The 15,522-nt window shown below is 35.2% G+C and overlaps 1 protein-coding gene across 1 annotated transcript in view; it reads right to left on the minus strand.

Annotated features, from left to right (window-relative positions):
• Window positions 1-15,522, minus strand: part of LOC128153769 (connector enhancer of kinase suppressor of ras 2-like) — a 212,080-nt gene that overhangs the window by 33,069 nt on the left and 163,489 nt on the right. The window contains exon 14 of the mRNA XM_052813495.1: window positions 7,325-7,359. Coding sequence (XP_052669455.1) covers window positions 7,325-7,359 — 35 coding nt within the window. The remainder of the gene's footprint in view (window positions 1-7,324; window positions 7,360-15,522) is intronic.

The raw sequence follows: 15,522 nt of genomic DNA on the forward strand, positions 1-15,522 counted from the left end.
CCATTTCTGTCTGCCCATGAGAACGCCATAAATGCACTTCAATCCTGCTGGGCATTTCCCCCTGATTTCTGGTCTGTTTCTTTAATCAAGGCTTTGACCCATCTGGAAAGTGTCAGTTTCAATGCTTCCATTCTTCCTCTCAGCCAATATACAATATGAATAATACATCTGTGTTATTATTTAAAAAGTCCTTAGTCAAGTTTTGTTTGCTTCCATGCAAACACAATAATGCGTCTCCTTACACTAATCAGACTCTTACCAGCAAAAGTGTTGTAAAGTTATATAAGCAGTCTGCAATCAAGCTTTTGAAAGCTCTTCAAAAGTTGGCATCTTATGAAAAGTCAGGAATAGGTGTTCTAATGTACAATTAGCTTAATTTTTTTATTTGGGAACAGTTTTCAACAGTCTGCAGGAGTTTTATTGTTTGTTTGGTTGGTGGGTTTGTTTTTTAAAGATTTTATGCCTATCAAATACTCCTCCCTGAATCTAATTATTCCTCAGATATTCAGATCTACAGATGACAGAAGAAGAAATACTGATCTTTTCTTCTCTTCAGACAAGTAAATTATCTGTGTGAAAGTGACAGAACCAATTAATTTAGACACAGAGGAACCTTAGCATGTTGTCTCTTCTGGTTGAAATAATCTGTATCATATTTGGTTGAGTTATTCCTCATCTTTCTTTTTAGGAAAACAGTTGTTACAGAAGTGAAAGGGAAAGGAATGAGGGGAGGGGGGCGGGGTGGGAGAGGCACGTGCAGTGATACGGTTATAGTGGCCTGGACCAGTATTTCTCAAATCAATTAAAACAGTTGATCACCTACTAAACGCTTGTTTTCTTGTTCATGTATAATACTGTTTTTGAAACAAACTGCAGAACCCAGAAAAAGGAGGACCAATCACTTAGGAGTAACTTATACCAATTTAAAAAAACAATTACAAATCAAACAATTACTTCAGGACGTTTGCAGAAACATTCATTGCATATTATGACATAAACAAAGGCAAAATACTAAGCAAATAACTGCAATACTTTAAATGAAATTTAATTTTGTAATAAAGCTCATTCTAAAATACTTATTCTATCATACAATTTTACTCAAATGGATTTTTTAGTTATTCCTATTTGACAGAAATGTAAAGGACTTTAGCAATGTCTATTGTGAGTTCTGATATGCTCTGCTTAGCTATGTACATCATATATTGGAATTTCTATGGATAAAAAGGTTGCCTCCCTCCTTATCCATTCTTCAGAACTTTGACTAAATTATATGTTGTAAGCAAACGGAGGCAAATATAAAAAGAGAAGAAGAATTAGAGAAATACAGGTACTAAGAAGCAAGCACAGATCAAGGTTAAATACAATGTAACTCTAGTCTCAGTACTAGATGCATATTGACTCAGTATTCAGTCAGAATGATGATGCTGAACATAGAGCTAAAGTAGAAAGGTTAACAAGAATGAGCTAAAAAAAGATGGAAATGACTTTGACCTAGGTGGAAGCAGAACAATGAGATTTTAAAGGACTCGAGTAAGTGTGGTAACTTCCAACTCACATCTTAAAGGACATGCAAATGAAGTGCAAGTCTAGTGATAAGATTTGTAATCAGGATTTAAAATGAGGAACAGTGTTGTATGATTAGAAAATAGCAATAAAGAAGCTCTAGAAAACAAATTAGAATGGAAAAACCTAGAATTATGGAGGGCAGCAGAAGTACTATATTCCAGTTTAATGTATTTGATAAAAGCTGTAAGAATCAGAATGTAAAGATATACCTGCTAAAAGATTTCTAACGAATGCTGAGAATTGTCACCTACCAAATACTGAATATGTGAAATCAACAACGTAGCTGCACGCATCTCTGCAGTTTTGCTATCAGAGCGGTTATTTCCATTTAAGAGCATCACCAGAACTCTGAGTATCCTGCACTTTCTGTTCATACAAAAATTCCTTTTATAGTGAACAGAAGTGACTTGCTATTTCCTCACAAAGCAAATATCACTAAGCAAGTGCAACTGTGAGTACCACCCCCATGCTGATACTTATTCCTTTTTTCCTTTTGTGGTACATGTTTTCATTTTCTGCCATAGAAAGATAACAACACATCTTTAATTGTCCCATAAACTCTAGTAAGGAATGGCGTTTTAGCTTGTAAAATTTATAGAATATCTACTGAAAATGAGGACTGATTTGAAGCAGCTGCATACAAATTAAGCGTCCTTTGATCACACAAGCAATGCTCAGAAAGAAGGCAAAATAAAAGAGCTCTTACACATTATCAGTGCTCTTAATTATAACATTCCAATTCTCTATTACCTTCAGGGTCATTAAATCCGTCACTAAATGAAAGTTATAACTGTATCAGAACAAACTGATGTATCTTATTAGATTGCTATCATTTTGGCTTCTCCACAGGTGACAGGATACAAACAGTAAATCCCAATGAATGAATCAAGTCTAGAAACAAGAATAACTACTTTGTGTGTTACTTACCTTTCACCTCATCTTTGGTACCTGTAATAGTTATAACCTATATCGTTGACTTTTTTTAAGCTCCTACTCTGGCAGTAATGGATAGGATTAAAAACTAGAAGTAATATAAAATGATTCTAGTTACAACAAACTGCTAATATATATTTACCATTGATTAAACAATTTTAGACACTAATCATTTCTTTGCTTTGTATTTTTTTATTTGACCAGAGCAATCCAAGCTTATCATCTGACTATTCAAATTTGCAATAATTTTTTAATCTATGAGAGTTTCCAGTAGGTAAAAAAAGAAGACTATTTGCCAGAATTTACTCCTGGAACAGAGATAACTGGGTATAAATTACTGGGTAGTGTATTTCATGTTCTGTCATGGTACAAAATGCTCTGAGCATTCTGATTGGGGACCTATGTGGAATGACTAAGTTGATGCACAGTCCATAAACAGGCTATTTTGAGAGCTTTTCTTCCTAGTCCTTTGCAGGATGGCCCATTTCATAAGGTTACATAAATGTAGGAGCTCAAGTACACAGCACAGATGATCAAGAGAGAATTTCAAAGCTGTTGGTTAAACATTATGGACAACAGTGAAGCCTGCATTTGAAAATATACTTAGTCCCTGCTGCCGCCTGGATACTTAGAAGCATATGGCGATTCCAAACACAGAGAGCATGAGTAACAACTCTACTGATCCACAGCAGCTACGAACAACTAGAAAATGGCACCTATCATCCTGCTCTTTTTTACTTAGCAAATACTTGGAAGATGTAACTTTCTAGATGCAACGGGCATTCAAAGCTCTCTTCAACCTTCATGTCTCACAATCTGAATTACTTCAAGTGCACTCTGGTTGCAGCTCAGGGTCAAGGCCACCATAATTAACTTGAGAAAAAAAAAAATCAGCATATTAGAAAATACATTGGTGCAGGAAAGCATTGTAGGTACAATGGGAAATTTCCTTATGGCTGGAACATAATGAAAACATATGTAGCAATTTGGATTTATCTATATGGTCACAGGAACGCATTTTTAACCACCTTGCCTGGATTCATGATTTATATTTAGGTTATTAGAACCTCCATAGCTTATATAACGTATTCCTGTCACAACTAGTAAATTCTCACTGCAAATTAATTATTGAGTATTTTGTAGTGAGATTTGAAATCCCTTCTCAGTTCCATGCTGGTTCAGCTACTGGCTCAGAACTATGCTACAGGCTATTACTTGATACTTCAAGTAACAGCCAGCTAGCTCAGATGCATCTGTACTGTTCTGCAGTCACTGTAATACAGGTGTATCTGTACATGCAAGGTTGACAAAGCAATGTCAAGACTAAAAGTTATTTTCAAAATATGTATCTCTTCTTACCTCTCCAGCATTAACCACAACTAAAAAAAATAATTTCCAAAGCATGCCACTGTGGACATGATTAAAACAATTCTTAAGCATTAATATTTACAAAGACAAAACATGTCATGAAAAAGAACCTGAGCAGCATTTTCACATGGTAACTAAGTGCAAATACTCATAAAACCTGTTTATTCAGCTAGCAGTTGTGCAATGCATGGATGATACAATTCTTTTCTGCCTTCTCTTTCCCTTGCAGACCTGTGTGGTCAGCTAAGCAGAGTAAGATCTTCAAACCCACAGTCTCTGTAATAATGTCATGGTTACATTATGCACGCATGTCTAGAATCCACAGATGTCAAGGTTTCCTATTACTAGAAAAAAAATTATCCTAAGGTAAAATGAAGATCAAAGAACACAGTGAATCCTGCTAACATATAGTCAGATGTTTGTTTGCAAAAAAGCTGCAGCAGCGACTATGTTAGATACTCATTACCCCTTTTTCATCTCTGAAACAACAACAAACAGGGTAAAGTGCTTCCGGTAAAAAGGAAGACAAATTGGCTGCTTCTTCAGCAAGCATTTAATTTAGCTTGCCTTCCCAAAACCTCAGACCACTCACACATTCAGTGATTCCACCTCCAATTGCAGAGTGTAATTTTCTAAATCATGACACCTGCTCAGACATGGAGTCACAACTTGCCTGTAGCTGCCCTACTTTTCTAGCCACAAGACTGCTTTAAAAGTAGAGCTCAGGTTTTTCTGTATTATCTGTCAGATAGGGGCAGAGTTTAATGTGTGTATGGACAGTATCTTATAATGAGGGGTATGGGTGCTCTGCATGGATGGTGAAAAGTCCAGCCCTGTGCATCGTGCTGGGCCAAATATGTGATGTAGATGTGCCAAAAGAGTTTGGAAGAAACCAGAGTTGTAATGCAGACATACCTAGCTTTTATTCTGCTCAAGGCTAAAAAAAACCTGCTAGACTTGCTTTACATTCTACTCATTTGATGAGTTTAAAAAGCTAGATATTCATAGTAACATTCTGTAGTCTTGTATTTCTCACATAGCTGCTAGTGTTTTCGGTATATATTCCCTGCAGTACATTCTACTACAGGCAAGAAACATCCTTCTTCTGGTTTGGGGCTTTTTTAATTTTTTTAAACAAAGGATGCAATCATACCACAGAAACTCGATAGGCAACTGGGTTAAATATCTGAAATATTTTTATTTTGGTTTAAGCTGTTTAAACCACTTAAAAGAAGGTTATTAGGAGCAAGAAGTTATAACTCTGACTCTTTTAAAATATTTTTCAACATATTGAAAAGATATAATATGGTCATGTTTTAGACCTGAAATTTAAAATGTGCAGGAGAAGAATTAGGAAAGGGAGAGTCATTCTATAAAAGAATATAAAATAGCCTTTTGCTAGAATATAAAAGAACTGCCTTTAATAGAATATAAAAGAATAGCCTTTTGCTATGAAAGTTTGCCAAAATTTCATCAAGTCATATGTCCCTGGAAAATATCTCTTGGCAGATGTCCAGTAGAGACTTGTGTCCTGTCCACCAAGGATGTTCCATCTGGATTGTAATGTCCCTGCCAAACTGAGCATGTGCAATCCACTCAGAATAATTAGGCATGCTTTGCTCTATGAAGAACAAAATTCCTTTGCAACTCTTCCTTGTGGCTGCAAGAAACCGTGAGCGCGGAGAAGGAAGACAAAAAAGGGGTGAGAAGTACAACTTTTTTTTGGCAGGGGCGTGCGATTTCTTTCTGCTGCAGAAAGTCAGGTAGGAAGGACCTGAGGGAGGGAGCAACCATACTGGAATGAAGAAGGGTGAGAAAAGGGAGTGACAAAAAGTAAGGTGAAAGAAGCGTGAGGGAAAAACAGGACAATAGCACCTGGCATGAAAGAGTTGGGACACTATGTGAAAGCAGTAAAGACGTAAGATTTACAGAAAACAGTAAGTTCTTAAAACTTCAGTACAAGTGGTAAGGGCAAAAGGTGAAATCCAATTGTTACTTAAAATGAGACTGAGAATGACACACTTTTTCCCCCTGTGTAACCCCTGCCTTATACAAGATGGATACTGCTTTGACTCTGAATGGGAAGGAAATACTAAGCAGGACTATACTTAATTTATTGTAAAAATAAGAATCTACATTTAGCTGAGGTAATGGATAATGAGGTAACAGACTACTACAATGGTGGCAATGGAGAAACAAGACTGTCTTTTATAAGGTGAAGTAGAAATTTACCCTAGAAAAAGTCTTTTGAACTCCATCTTTACCTCACTTTCATCGGTGATAACAGTGCTACTCAATTTAGTTGAATGCCATTTTAAACATGCACAGCACCCTACAGCTGAGGAAACATCAGTAAATTCTTACCATTACAACTGCCTTTGAAATGAACTACAACATTTAATACACCTATAAAAAGGTAAAAATGCTGACAATCCTGAGAAATCAGGCACGAGGTGACTTGTGTTTGGTGATCAACAACTAATAGGTTGTACCTCAGACTTCTAGCTGTAATGTAGTGGTATTTATACCATTGAAGAAAATCATCAATTGTAAATCCTTTAGATTGGTGAAAGCACTCTAAATATAATTAATTATTTTATATTCAGTGCATGGTTTAGCTTCTTAAATAGGTCTAGGCCATATACAGGATGAAAAAAATGTACAAAATAATAATTATCTGTATGAACAGATACCAGTTAAGTTTAATTATGATGTACTATGATACCCGAGCATCTGTTATTTCAAACTTATTCTTTTAATATGACTTATTGGATGCAACTAGAATATGAACATACTTCATCAGATAAACTGCAAAGGAAAGAAAGACAAAATCACTATTTTATTCATTAGAATTAGTTGATTACATTCAAATGTAAGGGACAAACTGAAGTCCCCATTCTTAGTATTTATCAAATACAAGCCACAAATATAAACAGTAATTTTTTGTACAGACTGAATTATCATGTAGATGTTCATTGAAAAATTCTGCCCGTTACTTCAAAAAATCATGCTAGACATGCATTATGCTTTTCATCCTCAGAGTGATTCTGAAATACTAAATTTCAAAAGTAAAAAAAAGAAAGAAAAAAAAAAAGGAAAAAAAGAAAAAAGAAAGGAAAAAAAAAGAAAAAAGAAAGGAAAAAAAAAGAAAAAAGAAAGGAAAAAAAAGGATGGGGGAAAACATCTACCACTTTGTAGTAGTATAATTCCCCGCCCCTCCAGTAATCTTTAATAAACATACATCTGAAGTATTTTTTCAACCTTTGCAATCTATATTTATATTAGATGTTACCAAATGAAAGTTAGGACATTTACTAAATTATATTAATGCTAATATCACTAAACCCTGAAAATTTATTCCTCAAATATTGCAACTAAATTTCTAAAAGTAAAAAGTGAATATAATCCATAGATAGATTATGTATATATTTAAATACAGTATAACAGAAGTAATTACCTTTCAGTATCTCCACTGACTGTGTCCCCTGCTCTCTGTAGAAGAAAAACAAATAGTATTAAGCACAACTAAAGACTATACTTCCTTGGTGCACTCAACATAGTGGTATCTGCAGCAAAAGAAGTCACAGAAGTAAACCACAGTAGTCATTCTGTAACTAAGGAAAAGGAAATGGAAAATTTATTTCAGTTTCTAACTAAATGTTATTTCGCAACAAAGATCATGTTTAAAGCAACTTGCATCTGCACTTATAAAATAGTTTCAGCTGCTGTATAATTGTGATCAAAGCTCTTTAAAACAAGAAGGGAGCTAAAAATTTGTTAGAATGTCAATGTTTACAAAAATGTTAGTATTTGAAAGGGAGTTTAAGCGTAAAGGACAAATATTACAATATAGAATACAGAATTTCAGAAGAATGAACTGTCACCAAAACTTTCTTTAATACCATTCTTACACAGCTTTACCTAACTTGATTTACAACACTGGTTATTCCTCTGAGGTTTGGAAATGAATATGTCTTTTAGTAGCAAGTGATTCAGGATTAAAAATAAAATCTTCAGACTGTTTTTTTTTTTACTTTAAACCAAGCTTTATGATGGAGAAGTTTTCCCACAGTTAAACAGTTTCTCAAAGTTACAAAAGCATATGTTTTAAAATTAATGTGTATTTGTCTATAAATGCAGAAATCTGCACTTGAAAAATCTTTGAGTATATGTTTTCTGAATAACCAAATAGGAAACAGATTATTTTTTGTAAGTATAATGTTTGTGTTTTAATATCACTACTTTAGGCACACAGTAAGATATTTAATCGCACGTGACTTCAGAGAACAGCTACAAAACTGAAATGCCTGTTGCGCACGTAAGACAGGAAGTCTGCTGGGTCTGTTTAACCACATGGGCTATATCATAGGTATATTCTAACAGCATGCATTTCTAAGAAAACTTTAAAATGTTCAGGGGACAGGCACGCATTTTGCCACCTCCTTCCTTCACGTATCCCCCGGTGTATCCATATACAGGATCATTTATCATCTTTCACCATGCTATTTCTACTACAGGTAATAGATGATTTGCCACTTGAAGCAGGCAAAAAACCCTTAAGTGACCAAGTTACCCTGGTAATAACTAATAAGTTTGGAGGGGATTGATGATACCAGAGTAATGTTAAAATATCTCAGGAGTCTTGTTTGTCACCTGCTTGCATGTAATAAGACTAGTTACCTAACCTAAGATCGGGAAGACATTTTCCCTGCAGCGGGACCATGAAGATCTACACAACTACTTTTTCTTCTTTTCTCTTAAGCATTCCCGCTATCCAAAGCATTCCTTGTATCCAAAGGAGAATCAGCCTGCCGCAGGAACATGGTGAACATACAGTAAGATTATTAATGGCAAAGACTTATTTCCAAACTATCAAGCATATGAAGGTACTGACAGCCTATATAAAGTCAAAAGTGGATCACTACATCAGTACATGAATTTTCATAATGGTCACTGTAATGATCATAGGGCTGAAAATTAAAGGATGGTAAGCACTATTCCTGATTTTGCAGCTGGTACATTCTACGATGTGTTAGTGTTTTGAATAAAACATTGCCACAGTTAACCCACAGTCAAGCCAGAGACTATGTCACGGCAAAACTGTCTACAATACAACATAAATGACACACATTTAAAAGTTTTCACTTAAATAGGCTTTACTGTCTCTTAGCTTCCACAATAAATAGGATGCTAGAAATTTTAAGAGTAACTCCATTTTCTCTTGTTGCTACATTAAATGCTAACCTTTTACTTGTTCTGGTAATTGATTCAGCTAAAATATTCCAGCAAATGTGAGCATCAGAGATGGTTACCATTCAAATAAGAGAACTTACCCGATGAAAAGTAATGAAATGGTGCCCTTACACTTAAAAGCAGGGAGTTCTCCTACATACCTTGTTGAAACCAGGCACAAGGTAGGAGCTCCCTATCGAGTAATTGAGTACACAAAACTATAACAGGCTTTCTTGAGTGCTATAAACAACTTAATTCTCCTTAGAGTACACTGCAATCTAGCTTAAAAAACCCACAAAAATGAAAATATACCATCTAGAAATATTAATATTTTCTTGAAGCTGACTGTAAGAGATAACAGCATACATCTAAAGCAAAATATCTGTTTGAAGAGCTTCAGTAAAATGCTGCATAAGAAATGTCAGATTTCTGCTACTGCTAATGCACTATTAAATACAAATGAACCAATCTGATCATTCCTGAAAATACTGTGGACAGCCTAGTAAAATATTGCGTAGCCAACCGAGCAAAAGAACTTTGACAGCAGCACTACCCATGCTACTGTTATAAAAATAGAATTTATTCATACTAGAAGGCTCAAAGAATTTATTCTCATATCCCTCTGCCTTCTAGTGTTACTAATTTTAGAAACTAAAAGTGGGAATAATACTTTAGTCAGTTTAAGTATTTCCCATTCTATTTCTTAATTAGTAGAGGCCTTTCTTTTCCAAAACTGCTCCCAAAGTAAAAGCAAAGGATTTCCAAATCAGGGTTTATTCACTTTTTCTCCAAAATGGGACTCATCCCACACTCCCTTCCCTGACAAAGCTACAATAATCCTCCTTGTTCACACTGTGCCAGCCATCTTCTTTTCATCACCTGTATTACAGATTTTCACTACCACTACACAACTAGCCCAGTTACTTATTTCCTTCCAAAAAACCGCACAAAGAACCCCTATATCATGGGTGATCACCCTGGATCATGGTTCCAAGATTCCTTTTGATCAGATATATTCCATTAGTACAGCTGTAAATAATTGCTAGGATGTTGTGAACTTGCATATATTAGACTGAAAAAGACACACTAGAGTGAAATGTGCTTCTGTTAATAAACCATGTTTTTCCAGAGGTCTTTGAACACCACTAATTTTTTGCATTAACGAGCACCAATTTTCAGATATTTAATAATATAATCTAATTAACTGAAACATGGTCTGTAGTAGGGAAATTTTACAATGGTTCTGTAATAGTGGGAAAAAGAAAAAATACGAGTTAACCTTTTAACTACTCACAGATTATGTAAATTGTAACTGATTATTAGTTCACTGCAATTTAGAAAAGAGCAAAGAAGAATATCTGTATAAATACAGAGAGGGAGGCAAGAGTTGATATGAGTACTTGAAAGGTAGAAAACATATTTAAGACCTTTTAATCAATACTTAATTTATTAGAAAAAAATCTCTGTTCCCGACCAACTCATTAATAACACGCATATTATTACCAATATTTAAGTATGGACACTAGGAATTACTATAAACATACACATATGCATGACCTTCTATTTGACTGAATTTTTATCCTCAAAGAAGATATCATTGGAGTTCAATCTGGTTGCTAGCTTGAAATGCCAAACTTATAGAAGGATTTCTGATAGCATGTATGGAAAAAACCATACACTGGCATTTCTATAAATGTGTATGTATAGCTATAATTAATTTCCTTGTGTAATTGTAATTACATGCACAAATACAATACTGACAATGATTTATAGGTGGTAGACTCCTATCTGCAATTTCAGCAACCTTACATATAATTTTTCTGAGCAGTTGCTTCTTAACAGTTCCTGATATTTGGAAAACAAATTGCCTTATCCTAGTTCTCAAACTAAAACTTTACTTCATCTTAGTAAAAGGCCACTTTCATAACTAGTAGACGTGTGGGAGGCTCAGGAGGCACAAGTCTTGTCATGCTGTCACAGACTATAAAGCACAAATTCTGTGAAATTCAGGTCACTGGCACCTATCAGCCTTCTTTAGTCAGCTTCACATTTATGTAGCTCTAGGGATTTCAGTGGATCTACCTCTGACTTGCACAAGTAGAAATGAAAGGACTATAAGGCCCATACGGTCTAACAAGCACATCTGTTGATCCTCTCCCAAAGCAAATCCTGTAGAAACTTCTATTTACCTGAGATTTCTATAAATAACTGATTAAAAAAAAATTGTTTCCTTGAACCAGGATTTCATCATGAAAAGAAATATTTTCTCCTAAGAAGTAAAGAAATCACATAAATCCCAGAAAACAAAAGAAACCTGAACTGCAGAGATAGTGTGAAAACATTCAGAAGTCATTGTTTACCTGTTTACTAGTGGAAGAGACTAGAATAGATGGTAATGAGATTAGAATAGTTTGATAATGAGTGTTACTGATCCCAATGGTCAAATGCAATATATTCATTCCACCTAGATATGTCATTTATTCAGATGCAAAAAAGATTCTTTTATCTTTATCATAAATACTGTTCTTCTATACTCAGATATTTAATTCCCTACAAAAATGATTTCTTCTTCTGCTTCCTTAACTCACATATTCATTATCCTAAGCATTTATTTACATTATGTTTGTTCAAAAGTGAACCAGTAGCCTTGTTGCCAGGGACTTTACTTATCTCTCTAGCTCAGTGAGCTGATGCTTAACCCATTGAATACACTTGCAAAGTTATTATGCTCAGCTAAAAATGAAAGTAGCCTTTGAGGTTTTTCTTTCACTCACTCTTGTTGAGGGGAGAGATAATAGAGACAGGAAATAATCTCAGGCAATCTACACCCATGTACAGTTCAGAGGTACTCAATTTTTGCGGTGAAAAAACTCAAGATAACAGGTGAGAAAATTAACTAAAGACAGAAGAAAAATATCCACTCAGAATTTTAAATTATGTGGTACATTATGAACATTATGTCAGCATATAGCGGGCAACAGAGAAAGCAGCAAAATTTTAACAGAATGGAAGTTCCGTTTTTTGAAAAATGCTACATCCAAAAGAGAAACTACCCCAGATTATACATGAAGTTAAAAAAAGTATTCTAAAAGAATATCTAAAGGAAGACTGCCCTGTGGCTAACAAAATTTATCTTATGTAGTAAAGCAAAAAATAGTCCAAAAGGACAAATCACAACAGTGGATAAACTGTATTTTATGTTGACCAAAGCTTACCTTTGTCCTCATCAATCCACTCGTTTAATTTAAGGGAAATTAAAGAAATTTAAGGGGGGTTTAATCTGAACATCAAAGGTGTAAAAAATAAACAGACAAAAATATCCACAGACCCCCAAAAAACTCAACAAAAAAAGTTATTTTCTTCAAAAACTAAGAATAAATACTGCATTCCAAAGGAATGGGTGGTGTGGTTTTTGGTCAAAGAAAACCAGCATATTAACTTTTAGCTATATTTATGTTCTCTGAAACTCTTATGCTTTTCTGGAACAGACACCAGATATGATTTTGGCACAATAAACTAACTAGAACTACTGAGCTTTCTGGAATGAGCAATCATTCCATATTGTACACCAACAATCTTAATTTTATACAAGATGTATAGCAACTAAAGTGGACACTCACTTGAAGCATCCACCAAATTTAGAGAACAGAATTTTATTTCATCACAGAAAAATTACAAGGTAGAATTTAATGCCATTTAATAAAACCCTGAAGTTTTACGGATTTCACATGAAAAACATAATGCAGTTCTTTCCGGAGGAAAAAAGCGTTCAGAGCCCTAATACAGTTGGAAATCCAATCACATGAAATTAAGCTGTTAGAGATGGAATGTATTTCTAAGTGCAACTTTCCACTGTCACAAAGCACGAACATTTCTTGCCGAGAAGTTAAGAACAGCCGACATGCAGCCCAATATTCAGCAGTGATTTTGCTGCACAGGATTCCATGGGAAAGGTAAGGCAAGTGGAAGAAGGGGAGTCGCTGAAGTTGAAAGGATGTAGTGTAGCTCAAGAAGTTACACAGGTCAGGGAAAAAGACAGTCAATTCCTTCCCCTCCCTTTTTCTCACTTTCCCCATTCCCCTAGGTACAGGCTACCCGTGACCCTGCCCTATACAGGACTGAACTTTTCTGTCCTCCAAAACCCCGGCCTCATTCTCTTACTGGGGAAGGGAGGAAGCTTGCTGAGAAGGTGAAGAGGGAAAGGACAGGACCAAGGCCTGAGCCAGTGAGTAGAGAGAAAGACTCAGAGGAGGGTCTTCAGAGTACTACAGCTGGCTTCCTGCATACTGATTCTTTTGTCAGCAACAGTAGGAGATAATATTTGTATTATAAGGAAGATGAGTTTGCATATTTGCATTTGGTGCATTCTTCTGGATGAGAAATATTGCAATTATGGTAGCAATAATATCAGTTGTAGCTAATATTTATTAACAAATGCTGAATCATATCAATCCAAATGGCTGTTAAATTTATCTTTAGACTGCATGTACAAAATCAGAAATAAAATACTTTGATAGCCTGGAGAAATAATAAAAACAAGCCATAAATTCATTTGCTAGAATAATACAATGCAGTAAATCTTAGCTCTATTGTGACTTTCTGGAGTCAGCGGACTCCAGAATGCTTTACAAATTGCAATTTACACATGAAGATACAGTAGGTTAATGAATGCTTCATTTGCTAACTTTCATTGGTAGTTTCTAGTGGTTCGTTTGAAGACTGCAGAATGACATAATTAAAATATGTTCTAATACAGCAAAATTACTTATGAAAACATTGTGTATGTTTGAATAAAAACAGCCTCATATTTGCTTTGCTGTACAGCTTCCTAATATAACTATCAATTTAAAGAGTTCAAAACAAACAAGGTAGCCTAAACATTTGGAACCAAGCAATAACACATAGCCTGTCTCATGGCTGAATTGCTGAAGCAGGTATCACAGGCCAGTACAAATACATCAGTCCTAACCACTGCAGCATGTTCAACGCAAAATTCCAGGTCCTCTCCTGAAATACTGTGTGACTGGAGCCCAGGACAGGTCTACAACAAATAATGGAGAAGCTCATACCTCAGCTGAGCTTCACAATTGCTCTATAGAGACGGATGGACATATTATGCTTGGATCGAGATGTAGTATATTATTTCAGGAGTAAGCGCAACCATTTTTCTAAGTTGCTTCCGGATGTGAAAAGGTATATCTGAAACAAACATTGGTTTGTGCTGTGCAGATACATGAGCTAAATTTGGTCTAACTTAGAGAATCTATACACAGTTTTCACTTTGCATTATACACAGAGTATAAAGGGTACCAAAAGTTCAGATTCAATGGTAATTTCACTTCCTTAGTGCAGTGGAACTCAGAGGCAAAACTTTTCAGCATATGACAGACCTTACTTATTCCATAAAGTCGCTCAGCACTAAAACCCAACAGAAATCCAACTGCCTTCTTGCTTTTCCTTACTGCAAATAGGTGGTTTTTATAGACATCAAGAACAACCATAGTTCTAGACTAAGACTGTTTGAGGCCTTTTTTCCTGGATTCACGTTGATTATGAAGTTCTTGATTACTGAATGAATGTGGAAATCTAAAGACTGGTGACAATATTAGTAAAAAGGAATATTTCTTAACATTTTACTTCCCTTTATTTTCCCTTGTACTGTAAAATGCCTTTTTCCTTTTGAACTGTTTATAGATTAATGAAGAGTCTACCGTTCAAGTCTGAACAGACTGTGAAGAAATATATTACTGGACATTGCTGCTGAAGGATCCATCTTACAGTACTAGCTAGATACTTGTCAGCTCAAACCTTCATGTGCATGCACTGTTATGATACAGTACAAATGCAAAATAATCTTATCTTACAATCAATACAACTGGACAGAATCAGTTTGAAGCTACAGAAGCTAGAAAGGTTTATATTAGCTTCTCTGAGCAGCTAGATTCCACATAGTCATCCTCTTAGTGATTTTCCAACATACCAGCAAGGTAGGGAAAGAAGGTTTTCCATATTACAGATACTTAAATAAAAAGCAAAGGTAGAATTTATTCAGCAGTTCAGAAATGAAATAAAACTCTGAAGAAAGTAATTCTCATCCTTGACAGTTAAGACAGTTTTGTTTCTTCCTGCAAAACCAGGAAGGAAGAAATAAAATAGGAGCACTTTTCCTACAAAATTGGCAATAAAAGACTCCTCCTTCACTCATATGGAGCTGAATACATATGATTCTCCCAGTCTGTCTTAATTATTATACTTATCATAGTAGCACTCAGACTGCCTATCATGCAAAAAAAGTGTCTGGAACATCTGGCACATCCCAGCATGCATGCTTTACAGAAAAACCAGATCTGCATTGTGTTTGCATAGATTTTAGTTCTCAGCATGTACCATTAAACTTTATGTCATTTGTCAAGCTGCCTTCTG

Source organism: Harpia harpyja, chromosome 18, assembly GCF_026419915.1.
Source record: "Harpia harpyja isolate bHarHar1 chromosome 18, bHarHar1 primary haplotype, whole genome shotgun sequence".
Taxonomy (NCBI): domain Eukaryota; kingdom Metazoa; phylum Chordata; class Aves; order Accipitriformes; family Accipitridae; genus Harpia; species Harpia harpyja.